The sequence below is a fragment of the Rhagoletis pomonella genome, unplaced genomic scaffold (assembly GCF_013731165.1).
Source record: "Rhagoletis pomonella isolate Grant_MI unplaced genomic scaffold, Rhpom_1.0 Rhpom_scaffold_00008, whole genome shotgun sequence".
Taxonomy (NCBI): domain Eukaryota; kingdom Metazoa; phylum Arthropoda; class Insecta; order Diptera; family Tephritidae; genus Rhagoletis; species Rhagoletis pomonella.
The window spans coordinates 17,354,141-17,367,817 of NW_023458562.1; the positions used below are offsets into that span (position 1 = coordinate 17,354,141).

The following is a 13,677-nucleotide window of genomic DNA, read 5'->3' on the forward strand; positions in this document are numbered from 1 at the left end:
GCAGTTTCACACAATCTTAACAAATGTACATGCATACAGACATACATATGTACAAATAGTTGTTTTCACTATAAATTTTCAACGGCACCCGATCTGGTTAAGGCCATGATTTTGAAACGTCTAATCATACAAAATTCGATCGCTTACTTGATGGACTCGTTGATAGTACTTCCATACATTAATGCCAAAAGCCTCCCAAGTATTAGAACAAATCTTACTTACAGAAAAGAATTTTTATTGTACTTTGTACCGGCTTAAAATAAATATCAAGTACTTATTCGAACATACAAATAAACGCAATAAAGGTTAGTGATATTTCGTAAACATATAACAAAAAATATATATTTACATATACATATATTTATTTTCGCTGTAATCAATCACAATGCCTAAGCCTTTACATAAGCCAACCCGGTTTGCGCGTGGTGCAAATCAATTATAGATACGCATGGAACTAGCACACGAGAGTGAGCGAGAATGCACTAGTTTAACAGGACAATAGGGCAACCAGAAGTTGTTTGAGGGTTTGCTGTTTTAAGGTGACGGCTTTAGGCTGGGACTTAGTGGCTTCAAAGGCGTCCAAAAGAAGCTGCCTTTAAGTGGTAGGCGGCCATTTAAATCGTAGTAAAGGAGAGGTGATGTAAGAATTGTTGGGCAAAAATAAAATACTGTCTCCACAGAAAAATAGTAGAGGAAATGAGTACTTTCGGCAGACAGTTCGTTTAAAATTTTGATATGTTGAAATCTAAAAATCCTTTGTCTTCAACAATTTTCACTCGCTTTTTTTTATCAATTTAGTGGGCTTAGTTTTTCGAGCTGGCCATATTTGTTACTGATAATTTTCTTTATCTACCTCGACTCAAATAAGCACATACTGAGCCGCATCATATTTCGTTGGAAATATGCCCGGCAATTTATTTCTTTTTTGAGTTTTTTTTGTATCGTGCCTCCATAACCACCATTTTTTACGCATGTTTTAATTGAAAATTGATCCTAAATTCAATTTATAGCCATTCATTTATGGCATGCAAATTTTGCTAAGGCACGGTGCTTCTTTAAGCGTTCAGTTATAAGTGGCCTTAATTTAAATCGACCGTTTAAAAGGCAACATTAAAGCGCCAGTTAAATCGTCCCTTCGCATGTGAGTGGGACGAGTGCACATGAGCAGCATAGTGTCATAAGCAATAGCGGCATAACCAACAAAAGCTATAACACATCTACCTTCGTCTATTGTAGGGTCCAGAGATGCAAGCCTTTGTGAGTGCCGTTTTGTGTCTATGTCGGTAGGATTTTATTTTTATTGACTTATGTTGGCTGCCGTTTGCCATTCAACAGCAGCTGCTGGCACAAACGCAGATAACAACACCAACACCAACACCAAGGCAACAATAATAACAATTTGCGTTATTGCGACAATGCGGTGATGGCATCATGCGGCATTGGCAAATCTATTTTCAACATGAGTGCATTTCAATAAATTCACATTTAATGCCATAACAATTGTGTCGCTGTGTTGATGCAAAGGCAGGACAGCAAGTCGTAGGTCGCCGTTGCCAGTTACACACATAGTTGTCGTTCATAGTCCCTACAGTTGTGCCTAATTGTTGTTGCTACTGCAGTGGTTTATTGGCATAACGAAGTCGAACAGAGTTGCAGTATTCATATAAATACTCCTAGCCTACTAGTCAGCTAGATGCACTATGTACATTAGGGCGGGTCAATTTGTATGGGAGATTTTTTCGGCCATGCGCCTGTAGCAAAGAAGGATTATATGTATAATTCTAAGCAAATTTGCCGATGAAAACCACAAAATAAATTTGGAGTTCGCAAAATTGCGAAAATAGCTAAGAAACCTATTTGGCTTTAGTGTGGCAAAGAGGTGCTATAAGGGGTTTTTTGGTATGAATAATTCATTTCTGCACTTTTACTTAAAACTTCCACCCGAGGTCGCACCAGTGAAAATTTTCGCATTTTCATGAAAACCTATTTTCGCAATTTGACAAACTTTAGAACTACACGTAGAATCCTTCTATAATATAGGCGCATAGTCAAAAAAATTTACCCGCCCTAATGTTAGTACATTATTATGTATGTATGTAGGTACCTGTGTAAATGTGCACGGTATATATGTATGCACTAGGTGTCACTTCTGTGTAGCGGCGCTACAAAGGATTATGCTGATAGGTTTGCAGGTCGCATGTAGTCGTCTACATCGCAGAATAATCCTTTTGATTATGTTTTGGTAAAGAGTTTGAAAACGAAGTATGCAAATAAAGACTTGCTTGAAATGGTTACATTTTTACTAGCACAGACAATTAAAAAAATTAGTATGTGGAAAGTTTGGAGACTTTTAAAAATGCATTGGTGAAAACACAGCAGTACTTTAACTTTAATATTAAACTTTTTTCTGCACTTGTAACCATTTTTGGTGTTTTTAGGGGTTTGGAGACTTTTAAAAATGCCCAAAATAACGAGAACAATGTCTGAAGACACTAAGGTTTTATAAAGAAACATATTCTGGCAATAATTTCCATGGTGGAGAGTTTGTAGAGTTTACTAAAAATTAATAAAAGCTCTCTAAATATAGTAAAAACGCTAAACTTGATATACATTTAAGCTCAACTCAACTGTCATGAAATAAATCAACTGTTTATGAGTACATATGTACATATGTATGTACGCCAGTGCGGCTGCCAATCTGCGTGCGCGATCGCCTGCTTTCATTTCACATCCATGTATTTAATGCACGTGAAACTGATTTTTTCGACTTTACCGTTTTTACTTTGGCTAACAACATTTAGACTTCAGCTTACACCTTTCCATTATGCATGCAAAGTAACAGAAATGTTTGCGCATATTTTCATATTTTTGCATAGCAGCAGACAAAGAGCGGGTACATTTTTTTTTTTATTTGTCGCGAGTGAAGGCATACACAATTGATATGACATTATAATCCGACACGTCACACTTGTCAGCAAAATATTGCATTGCCTGCCAAAAAACCACACACCTGCAACATGAGTGGCTTTGAAAGACAGCAAAAGTAATGCGCACATTCAAACATATATACATACGTTATGTTATGTAGGTATATAGAAGCCAGCAAATGGGCGTACCTATGTACATACATACATATGTATGGCAGTAGTGTATATTTTGCATTTGGCACGCTACTGCAGCCAAGCTTAGGTGCATATGCACTTGCATGCCGATTTGCGGTCGGTGCGCTGCGGTTGCGTGATTTTCGCATATTTCAATATAAGTTCTTATTTTATTTTTATTATGCATGGGATCAAATAACTGACTTTTCGCCGGCTTGTAAGGAAGCACAGAGATACAAGTGTTTCCGTTCTGAGCGCAGGCACCTGCATGTGACTGCACTCCTTTTTCAAATACATACATACAAAAATAGTATATACGCACAGATTTGCTTTACTTATTTTATTAAAAGCTTTATGATAGTATGAACTGAGTGTTTATTCAGCTGTTCTCAGTATCATTTTGGTTTTATCTCTGGCATCTGCATTTTTGATACGCATTAATAACAAAGGCCGTCACCACCACCTTAGCGGCGCATGCGTGGCGAACTCACCAGCATTGTGTGCCAGATGGCGTTCACTCTCATGCCTCACTATATCGATGTCATCATCACCAATTTTTGCTCGATTTCATAAGCATTATTTGGCAAGTTTCTTCACCACTTTTAATAATTATTATTATGGTGGGAAATTTTTGCCATACCCAACAAGCATGTGCTGTGCTTTTGTTCCTCAAACTTGTACAAAGTGAGCGTTCAGCCAGTTGCTGTTACCGCAATGAATTTCATCTTCGTTAATTTTTGTGACATTTTTCACTAGCTACATACATACATACATACGTGAATTGTATGGGTTTTGGTCTGTTTGCGTGCACAGTTTTTGTGGTGTTCTTGCAAAAAGCAAAATAAAAAAAAACAATGAACTGCATTTTAATTGTCGGCTATGCAAATAATGACTAATAAACTTGCTATTAAATGTGCGCGCCGATGACAATATTTGCATTTTTATTGTACATATATCAGTGCGTAATACCCACGATTCATGGACCCATAGCCGGACACTAGCGAGAACGATATTGTTAAGAACGTGTTTTACGATAGCGCCTGGAATGCTTAATGCTAATGAAAGTCATTTAATAATCTATGAGATGCGATAAATTGGGGTTATCTCAATGAGGGATTAAGTACAAAGGCGTGATGAAGAGAAACTGAAAGTTAATAAATATTTGAACAACATTGTACTATGAGATTGGTTGGCAACAAGTTTGCAGTCGATATTGTTTGTTTTGCATAAGAATGCCTCTAAAACACATACATGCATATGTATGTATGTATGTACATGTAACTGCAATTTCGCATGAAAAGTGAAGGGAATAGGTGTTTTAAACAAGTTTAGAAGCTGTATGTACTCATTTTAAAATAAATGTTAAAAGTCTCCAAAATTCTAAATGCAGATGCATATAATATTACGCTTTTACAAAGCGATTTAAGCGTGTTTGTGTGTCTTGAAAAGTTTTTTTAATTAATTTTGCAAAGTCTCCACACTCTCCAAAATTTTTTGAAAGTCTCCAATGTTTTAAAAGTGCCAGAAAGTTATATTTAAGCAATTCTTAGGTATTTTTTAATAAGTCTCTAAAACTCCACAATAGCAGAAAAAAATTATTTTCCAAACTGTAACTAGTTATTACTACTCTTACTCTTTTAGTGTACAATAGAAATGCTAATTTTACTCTTAACTTTTCTTTTCAGGTAATGTTTGCCTTTGTAGTTCCAGCCTATACAAAAACAAAAGACTATGTCTTAATGCTAACGAACCACAACGACCGAGCGCTACATATAAATGACGTCGGCAAGGTGACAGCAGCTAACATAGCATTTGCACGTGAGTTTTTTTCCATATCTTTTCCTTAATATGTAAAAGAAATTTGTTTATAAGCACCACACATTCTTTCATTACGTTTCAAGTATGCCACGCAAATTGAATAAGCAAAAAATCACTTACTTAATTTAAATATTCAGTTCACTTTTAAATACCACCCGCATAGAGACATTGGGTTTTATTGATAGTCGTAGTCATAAATAATCATCACTGAGTAGATTTGCTCACGCAACTGTTTATGTACATACCATTATATATGCAGTGCGTATTGTATGTATGTACCCATGCGCGAGTTAACAAATGTTTCGATAACTACAACTCAAGTTCATCTGCTTGCCGACTCATTTGTCTGTCGATCTGTCTGCTGTCGCCGTGCTGCCAAGGGAGCAATAAATTTTCATTGGAAATCTTTTTTCGCTTGCAATTTTTTAATTGAATTGGCTTTTAAGGCTAACATTTTTGTTTTGGGCACCTCCAGCTCTCAATAAGCTTGAACGCGAGCCTCCTTTTTGTTTGTTTATTTGGTCAGGGATGTCGTATTTGTTGTTCTTTGTAGCAACTTAATTAAATTATGGTAATTTAATATTTTATTAATGTTGATTTAGAGTCATAAATTAATAAATTCTTTATTAAATTGCAGGAATGTCGATTTATGTCAATTCATATGAAAAAAACACAAAAATAAAGCTATAAAATATATGTAAAGTTAATAACTACAATTAATTGTAGAGTTGCTTTACCGCCGCCAACGCGAGGCATTGGCGCCATCTGTCACTTAAAATGTTGGTTGCGGTTTTGCAGCAGTGAGCTCTTACATATATACATGTGTATTTCTGGACGAGTGCGTTATTTTAAACCTCTTAATTCAATAAAAATTATTTTTATTATTACGGTTGTCAGTTAAAAAAAAAAAACTCATACAACTAATACTGGTTCGCTGTCCGATTATCGCAAGCTTATGCGGCGCGCTTAACCCACGCATGCTCATATGTAAATAAAAATATACATACATTGCAGCAGGTGAAGTTTAACTATATATTTGGTTTGCGGTTTTCATTCGTTGTCATAATAGCCACTAGTGGCTGTCTGTCATTCATGCGATTTTCTAGGTCGCCTGTATTAAAGTTTAACATTCTATGCCGAATCGGACTAAGCCAATTAATTAGCCTGGGTGGCCTGATTATTTCAATTAAACTTTTTATGAAATAATTTAAGCAGTGAGTTGTCTATATGTGAATTAAAGCTAAGAAAATTTAACTTAAATATGATTGTACATACATATGTACGACAAGTTTTTCAAAATTTTGATATGATGCATTAAAGATCAGACACAAAATATTTTATTTTTAATATTTACATATGTATGTACATAGTTTTGAGTATTCAACTTAATAGAAGTGCTAAAACATTTGCTATGTCCCAAAAGTGTGTAAAACTTTTAAAATGTGAATTTGAAAAAAGTCTCCAAACTCTCCACTTTGCAAAAATTATGTTTTCAACATACAGAACTACAAAAAAGCATGTTTTTTGCAAAATGCATTTTTAAGAAAAGTCTCCAAGCTCTACATCTCTAGAAAATGCATATAAGAGGACGAGAAACCTTTATAATGCCCATAAACAACAGTTTTTTTTTTAGTTTAGTTTTCAAAACTAACAAATCCTATACATACTTAACTCTGTTGAACCTGGAAACCTGGTCATTTTAGATAACCAATTGCTTCTAATCACACTCATTTTCTGTAGCTGATGTCGCTTTGTATATGCCACTAAAACAAATAGCCTTCAATTACTAATCCTACTACTACTACTAAGTAAACAAACAAAACATTAGTGATAAAAGCGATAAAAAATTTTGAAACCAAAACAAAATTCCTTTCCGCACATTGCATGGACAGCTATCAGTAGCAATAAAAAGTCAATGATTTTTACACTTATTTGTAGTCTTAAAACTCTGTGTATGTGTGTATGCAAAGCTGAGGCATTGTTTTCGTTCGCAAAATATATGTATGTAGATATGCAGACAAAACATTTCAAAAGTGACGAGCAAGTGTAGAAAGGGCCGAAGGTGTGATTGAAAATAAATCGTAATACCCGCACTTGAATAAATCTTTTATAAACATGTGATAAAGTAATCAAATGTTAACGAAAAAACGAATTCAAAAATTAGCGTACTAGAGTGAAGGAACTGGCAAATACAAACAAAACGTAGTAAAACTTGCTACGCAATGGTAAATTGATAAAACTCCATAGCAATATACTATGCGACCACATGCATATACATAAATACATAGATACATACATATGTACATAATTGCATGGTGTTTTTGTTAGCGAGCTTTAAAATCGCAAACGATGATATTCGTCTCGTTGCTATAGTCGTAGCTGCTATTTATTACTAATGCTTTTTATATGACCTTAAAAATTTGTCAAAAATTCCAGCCATACTTGACATTTTTATTTTATGACACTTAAGAATTGATCGTCGCCGCATGCTTTCGTTATTGTTTTTTTTTTTAGTATTTATTTAGAAGTTGACTGTTTGTTGTGATATCACATTTACAAATCTAATAGGCGGGCGACTTGTTACAGTCGGCACTTATGTACCTATTAAGATATGAATATTTGATAACCGTGATAAACCATGTGAATGGCGCATGCCAAGAATTGTGGCGATAACGTATGTATGTAGATGAATGTGGTGGTGAGTCCTTTAGCTGGATTTAGAGCAAGTATGTGCGTGCATTGAAGCATGATTAACAGGCACTGAACCGATGTAACTTCTATTTTTATAGAAATTCTAACGATATCTCTTTAAAAAAGCCTTTTCGCAAAAAGTCTCTAAACTCTACACAATTAAAATTTATATAATTTGCTTCAGTAATTAAATTTTGTGCATTTATATATTGAAAAGAACACACATAGACTTAATTCAAAAAATTCAAAAATTCTCCAAAAATAAAAATTCTCGAAAGTGAAATAAAACACAATTTTCTTAAGAGATTACTCTAAATTTGTTACACAATTAACTTTTAATTGCCTTTGGTTTCATTGCAAACACTCACTGATATTAACTAAAGCACCAGTAAATTAGTATTCTGCTTCACTTTGACTCTGTTCCATAACTCTGTCATTATCTCTGTTGAACAATAGCAATTAAACGTGATTCCAGGAACTTAATCTACTGTGCATTACACTTGTTGCCTGCCTGGGTGTCCATTTGGCGACTCCATGGCGTATACGTAATATTTTAATTTGAAGTGCATTTTACTGCGGCCGTAAAAAGATTTGTATCGATAAAGTTTGGCTCTAGTTTCACGCGTACCTAAGCCACTAAGCCACTAAAATATTTTAGCTAATACGTATGGCAATTATTAATAAACTGTGATCGTTGCAGTCTTCATGGAATATTTATTTGTATGAGCACTTTGTGCCAATAGAAATGCAGTAGTGAGTAACCGCCGGAATATGAAAAAAAATTATTCGGTGCTTTAAACCTAAACACTTATAGATTTGCCTATTTCCAAGAAATTAACGTTTTGATTTTTTTAAGATTTTGCAACAACAGTTAAGCTAAAAGCATTTCAAGTATAAGGCAATTTAGCTTTCAGTGGTATTTGCTTCACTTATTTGTATTTCTTTGACTAGCAGTTAACTTATCATTTTCTGCAAAACAAAGAGGTATGCAGCTTATCGCGTATTTTTATAACATTATATACATACATATGCCTTTATACAGCATTTTATTTATTATACAAAGAAAGAGTGTGTGGTTATTATTTTAAGAATTTAAATTAAGTTTAAATTACGCTTAAGTTAGAATATCTAAAAAAATGTAGGCCAACTTTACTCGCATCTAATTAAATTTTCTAAATCTTCTTGCAGAGCCCTTAACCATGGATATAGTTGGTGATCCATTCAATGGCGATCCATTCTTTATAACGCTCTATGCCAAACAAGTTGGGCTGTTCTTGTGCTTTCGGCGTGGCAGATTAGTGGGACTGGTAAGTTTATTAAGCATTTTTATTGTGAATTTTTTAGAAGTTCATTCCACATACAAACAACATTTGTTTAAATAATGATAAAAAAAAAATGTTTAAGAGAAGTTTAAAATATTAATATTTTAACAAGTCCAATTTTCTATTTTCATGAAGATAAACTGACTTTAAGCAACTTTTTAAGTTTATCTGTTTGCGCCTTAACGTTAATTTTGGCTAAATATTTAGAAAAAGATTATTTAATTTTTTTAAAACAAAAAACTCTCCAAACTCTCCAACATGTAATTTAATACGAGGTAATGATTTTTCAAGTCCATGTATATATTTAGGGCGAAACATTAAAAAAAAAACACGTTTCCAAATAAAAATTAAGAAGTATCCAAACTCTCCATACCTCAAACTTCATACATAAAAACCTTCGTGGAAAAGTTTTAAACAACATTTTGAAGCTTTCGAAAAGAGCTATTAGAAATTTGAAAAAAAATGTAAAGCTCAACTTTCCGAGAACGTTTCTTTCTGTTTATGTCACTACATTCTTGTTCACTTCCCAATTTTAGCATGAGAAGTAAACAAGTACTTCTAAAGTATTGATTAATTAAGTAGATACATAGCAGTTAGTGCTCTCAATTAAGCTAGCAATTTAAGGGTGTCCAAAAATACACACTTTCTTGACAGTCGAAAAATTTATCAGCATAAATAAATTTTTTCTTGAATGACAACATATAAAAAATAATTAATTGCTCACCAGTGTGTATGCATTTACTAATAACATAGCGTTGGAAATTCCAATGACGTAGATATGGACTCAAAGTTTTGATTGATATGTGGCATTCAAAAGGCAGCCAGACAAGATATTGTAGATATACATAAATAATAGTTATGAGATTTTCGAGAGCCTCGAGTTGAAGTGGATTTTAATGGCAGTTATTTTTGTTACTTATTTTTGGAGCCAATATCTTATCTTAAACATTCTATTAGGTCATGATTTCTCACAGCCATAAATTCGCTTATTTCTCACTTTTTTAACTTTCAAGGTTTACCATTTATTTAATTGCCGTTCTGTATCTCTATCTTCCCTTTTTCATCCATATAGAAACAGCTCACCCGAGATTGCCACTTTAGTGAGACAATGGAACATGGCCACTACATGTACGCGAATGCTTACAATGCAACCCTGCGTGTCGGTTTCACGAAGCGTTTCAAGCCCATTGGTCCAAAGCGGCTGCGGCATGCACACAGCATCAGCAAGGATCACTTCCTCTTTGAGCGACGACATTTGACAGATATTATCACTAGTAGAAGCACCACCACAGCAACCACCACCACCACTACGCCTAGCACCACTACCACCACGACAACAACACATACACCCAAAGCCACACGCATCCAACGCAATAGAAACATAGCCCACAACCACAATGAAAACAGCAACAATGACAATAGCCACGCGTTGAAGCCCTCCGTTGGGCTGAAGCGCCCGCAGCAACAACTGCAAGAAGAACTGCATACAGAAGCTGCAAAGAGTATTACTAATGATAAACATAACAATAAACATAGTCATAACGAGGATAGTAGTGTAAACGATTATAATAGCAACAAAAACAACAAGAGTACCCACAATGTTCCACAGAGGCAGCAGCAGCAGCAGCAGCAGCCCTCAGCCGGTTTGCTGGAGGAGCGCTTGCGGAAGTTACATGGCGCCGAGCAGCATCCACTGCGTCACGACGGCAACAGTATTAGAAATAAAAACCGCCGGCGACGTTTGCAGAATCGGCGCAAGCAACGCCAGAACCAACACAATTTGCAGGCAAAGAATCTGGTGCGCCAAAACCACAACAACAGCACAAAGATGGCGCGACGCCGCCAGCATGAGCGCGAGCAATTGTTGCGCAAACAGAGTCGTCACCGACAGCAAGTGCAGGCGCGGCACGAGCAACAACAACGGCAACAGACGCCGCCACCGACGCGTGGCGCGGGCGAAGCGGCTAGTTCTACCGCTTCCACAGCGGCCTCTGCACTCACAGCCACTGCCGCCTCGTTGGTGCCCACAACACTAATCGACATTATGGCCATGCTGGCAGCTTCGCGACGTAAGCGCGGGCGGCGGAAAAAGGAAGCCACCGCAGAAGAAAACGAGAATGCAACGACGGCGGCAGCGAGAACGGGTGGCCGAGCGCATAGCGCGACACACGCGTCCGCCGACATGCAAATAGCGGTATCACAAACAACCTTACAAAATGTGGTGGCTAAGAAGCGAGGGACGGAATGGCTGCCGCTGGACGAGGCGGAGGAGCAGGCGAAGGCGAGAGCGCAGGGTGAGGCAGCGCTGGGTGCTGCCACGGCTGGTGGGATGAGTGGTGTGCGAAATGAGATGGAGGTGCAGCCGACGCACAGGCATCGGCATCATCATCATCAGCTGCGGCCGCTGGCGTTAGACGCGGCCGCTGAACCAGTGAGCGCGGCGCAACATGTTGCTGAGAAAGTTGCGCAGGCGCAGGCTCAGCCAATAGAGCAACAGCAACCACATGAATACTCAAATAGTTATGTTAATAGTAATTTAAATAGTAATTATAAATTAAAAACTTATTCTAATGCTAATAACGGTAAAGATAATGTTAATGTTAATAATTATGTTAATGCAATACCTGCCTTGCCAAAAAACTACTTATACGAGAACACTCACCAGCGCACCGATTATGATGTTCATAGTCACGTAGATGATGAGGACGATAATGATAACAATTACAGTAACCGCAATGCTAGAGCGCATAGTGAAGCTGCTGGCGGCGAGCATGAAGAGCCAGCTGCGAAAAGTGGTAGTCATAGCGCCGCCAATGGGCGTAGCAGCAGCAGCAGCAATAGGAGTAGAAAAAGTAGTAGTAGTGAAATAAGTAGCCATAGCGATAGTATTAACCCTAGTATGACTGATTATAGTAGTAACAGTAACTCTAAGTTTAGTCAAAAACAACATCAACAACAACAGCAAGCACTTAGCCATACCAGTAGTAGACGAAGATATCGACGACGAGCTGTTGCGACCGAGGCCACAAACGAAGCTGAGGCAGCAACAGCTCATGACGAACGCGCCGACAGCGTACACGCTGAGGCGTATGACGATGTTGCTGACAATATTGGCGATCGGCATGTTGCTGAGCAACACCTGCCAGATCAACAAGCGCAGCAACAAACAGATTTGGTAAGCAGTGAAGAAGCTGCCGCGGAAGTAATCACTACCGCAGCGAGTTTCGAGCGCCAAACAAAAGAATATAATACGAATACGAATAAAAAAACAAAAACGAATATAATAAATGCGAATATAAATACGAATACCAATAGCGGAGATAATAAAAGTATAATTGATAACGTTAGTGTTAATAGTAATATTAAGAAGGTAAATTGTAAAGATAAAGGCGAGCAAGTGAGTGCTGCAGTTGTTGCTGTTGACGATGTAAAAAAAGACAATAATGTTAAGCGTATTTTTTTTCGTATACGCCTGCCGTTTTTTCGTCAACATAGCATCAATAACAACAACACTAACAATAATAACAATAATATTATGTATACTATTAACAACAACATTAATATGGATGTCGTAGATGAAGAAGAAGCTAATGCTAATCAAATAAATGCGAATGCGAATGCTATGGCTAATGCTAATGCGAATGCTTTTCAAACGCAACAACAACAAGCTGTTAATAATATAAATATTAATAACAATGAAATTAATGTTGCTGCTGCTGTTGCTGCTGGTAATGTAGCTTTTGCTATTCATTTAGCACGCGCATATAATTATTACGATAATCAAAATGTTATTGATGCTAATTACCATGATGGTAATGATGATGACGAAAATGTGCATGCTGCAAATAACGATAATATTAATAATAATATTGATCATGTTTATGAGCATTTGTTTGCTGCTAATCATAAACGTTTTTTTCGTAGCTTAAATTATGCTAATACTAATCACAATGTGAATAACTATACGAATGATAATGATGATAATGACCAAGGCGATGATGATGATAATGATGAATGGAAAAGAAATCATAATAAATATGATATGACTATAGTACAATACAGATATGTAGTTGTCTTTTATTAAAATTGCTGAAGCAGGTTAAATGTGGGTGCGAGGTGATGGGCATCTTGAGGAAACGGGAAAGAATGGTTTGTGATACTTGGAAAACGCGTCAAAAGATGTTTTAATGGTATCATGGTTCAAAGTAGGGGTGTTTATAGAGTTACATCCAGGTGTCTTCGTATATGTTTCGTTGATGGGTCAAAGAGAAAACCAACTTTCATCTGTAGGATAAGATCCAGTGACATTGAATTTAATGGAATTCAGAAAAAGCGAAAGACTAACTGAAAACTGTATACCAGTTGAGAATTGCACGCTCTACACGAGGTAAAGGTGGGTTAAGAAGGGACATTTTTCTTGAGAGTGAACAGGGAAAGAGGAAACAAGAGAAGGCTAAAAGAAGATACACAATTATATTGAACCCAACAGCTAAAAATGAGGTGTTAATTCAGCAATAAATTTTCGTAAATCGAAATGGAAAACTTTACTCCTAAACTTTTTGAAAAATTGCAAAGTTGATGCTTTGATGGTGGCATAGGTCTCAAATTTGACATTGTTAAAACTATCAACACAACACAATCAGAAATATGCTCCATACATCTGTGGATTGATAGAGAGATATAAGTAGTACAGAGCATGTCAAGGCAATTGTTTCATTACAAGAAATTTTTAAGTAAAAAAAAAA

The 13,677-nt window shown here is 36.3% G+C and overlaps 1 protein-coding gene across 1 annotated transcript in view; it reads left to right on the forward strand.

Annotated features, from left to right (window-relative positions):
- The window catches only part of LOC118745094 (putative uncharacterized protein DDB_G0282129), a 62,965-nt gene extending 49,949 nt beyond the window's left edge, over positions 1–13,016 (forward strand). Inside the window, exons 4-6 of the mRNA XM_036478631.1 lie at positions 4,787–4,919; positions 8,799–8,917; positions 10,005–13,016. Of these exons, the coding sequence (XP_036334524.1) occupies positions 4,787–4,919; positions 8,799–8,917; positions 10,005–13,016 (3,264 nt within the window). The remainder of the gene's footprint in view (positions 1–4,786; positions 4,920–8,798; positions 8,918–10,004) is intronic.
- Positions 13,017–13,677: the final 661 nt, after the last annotated feature.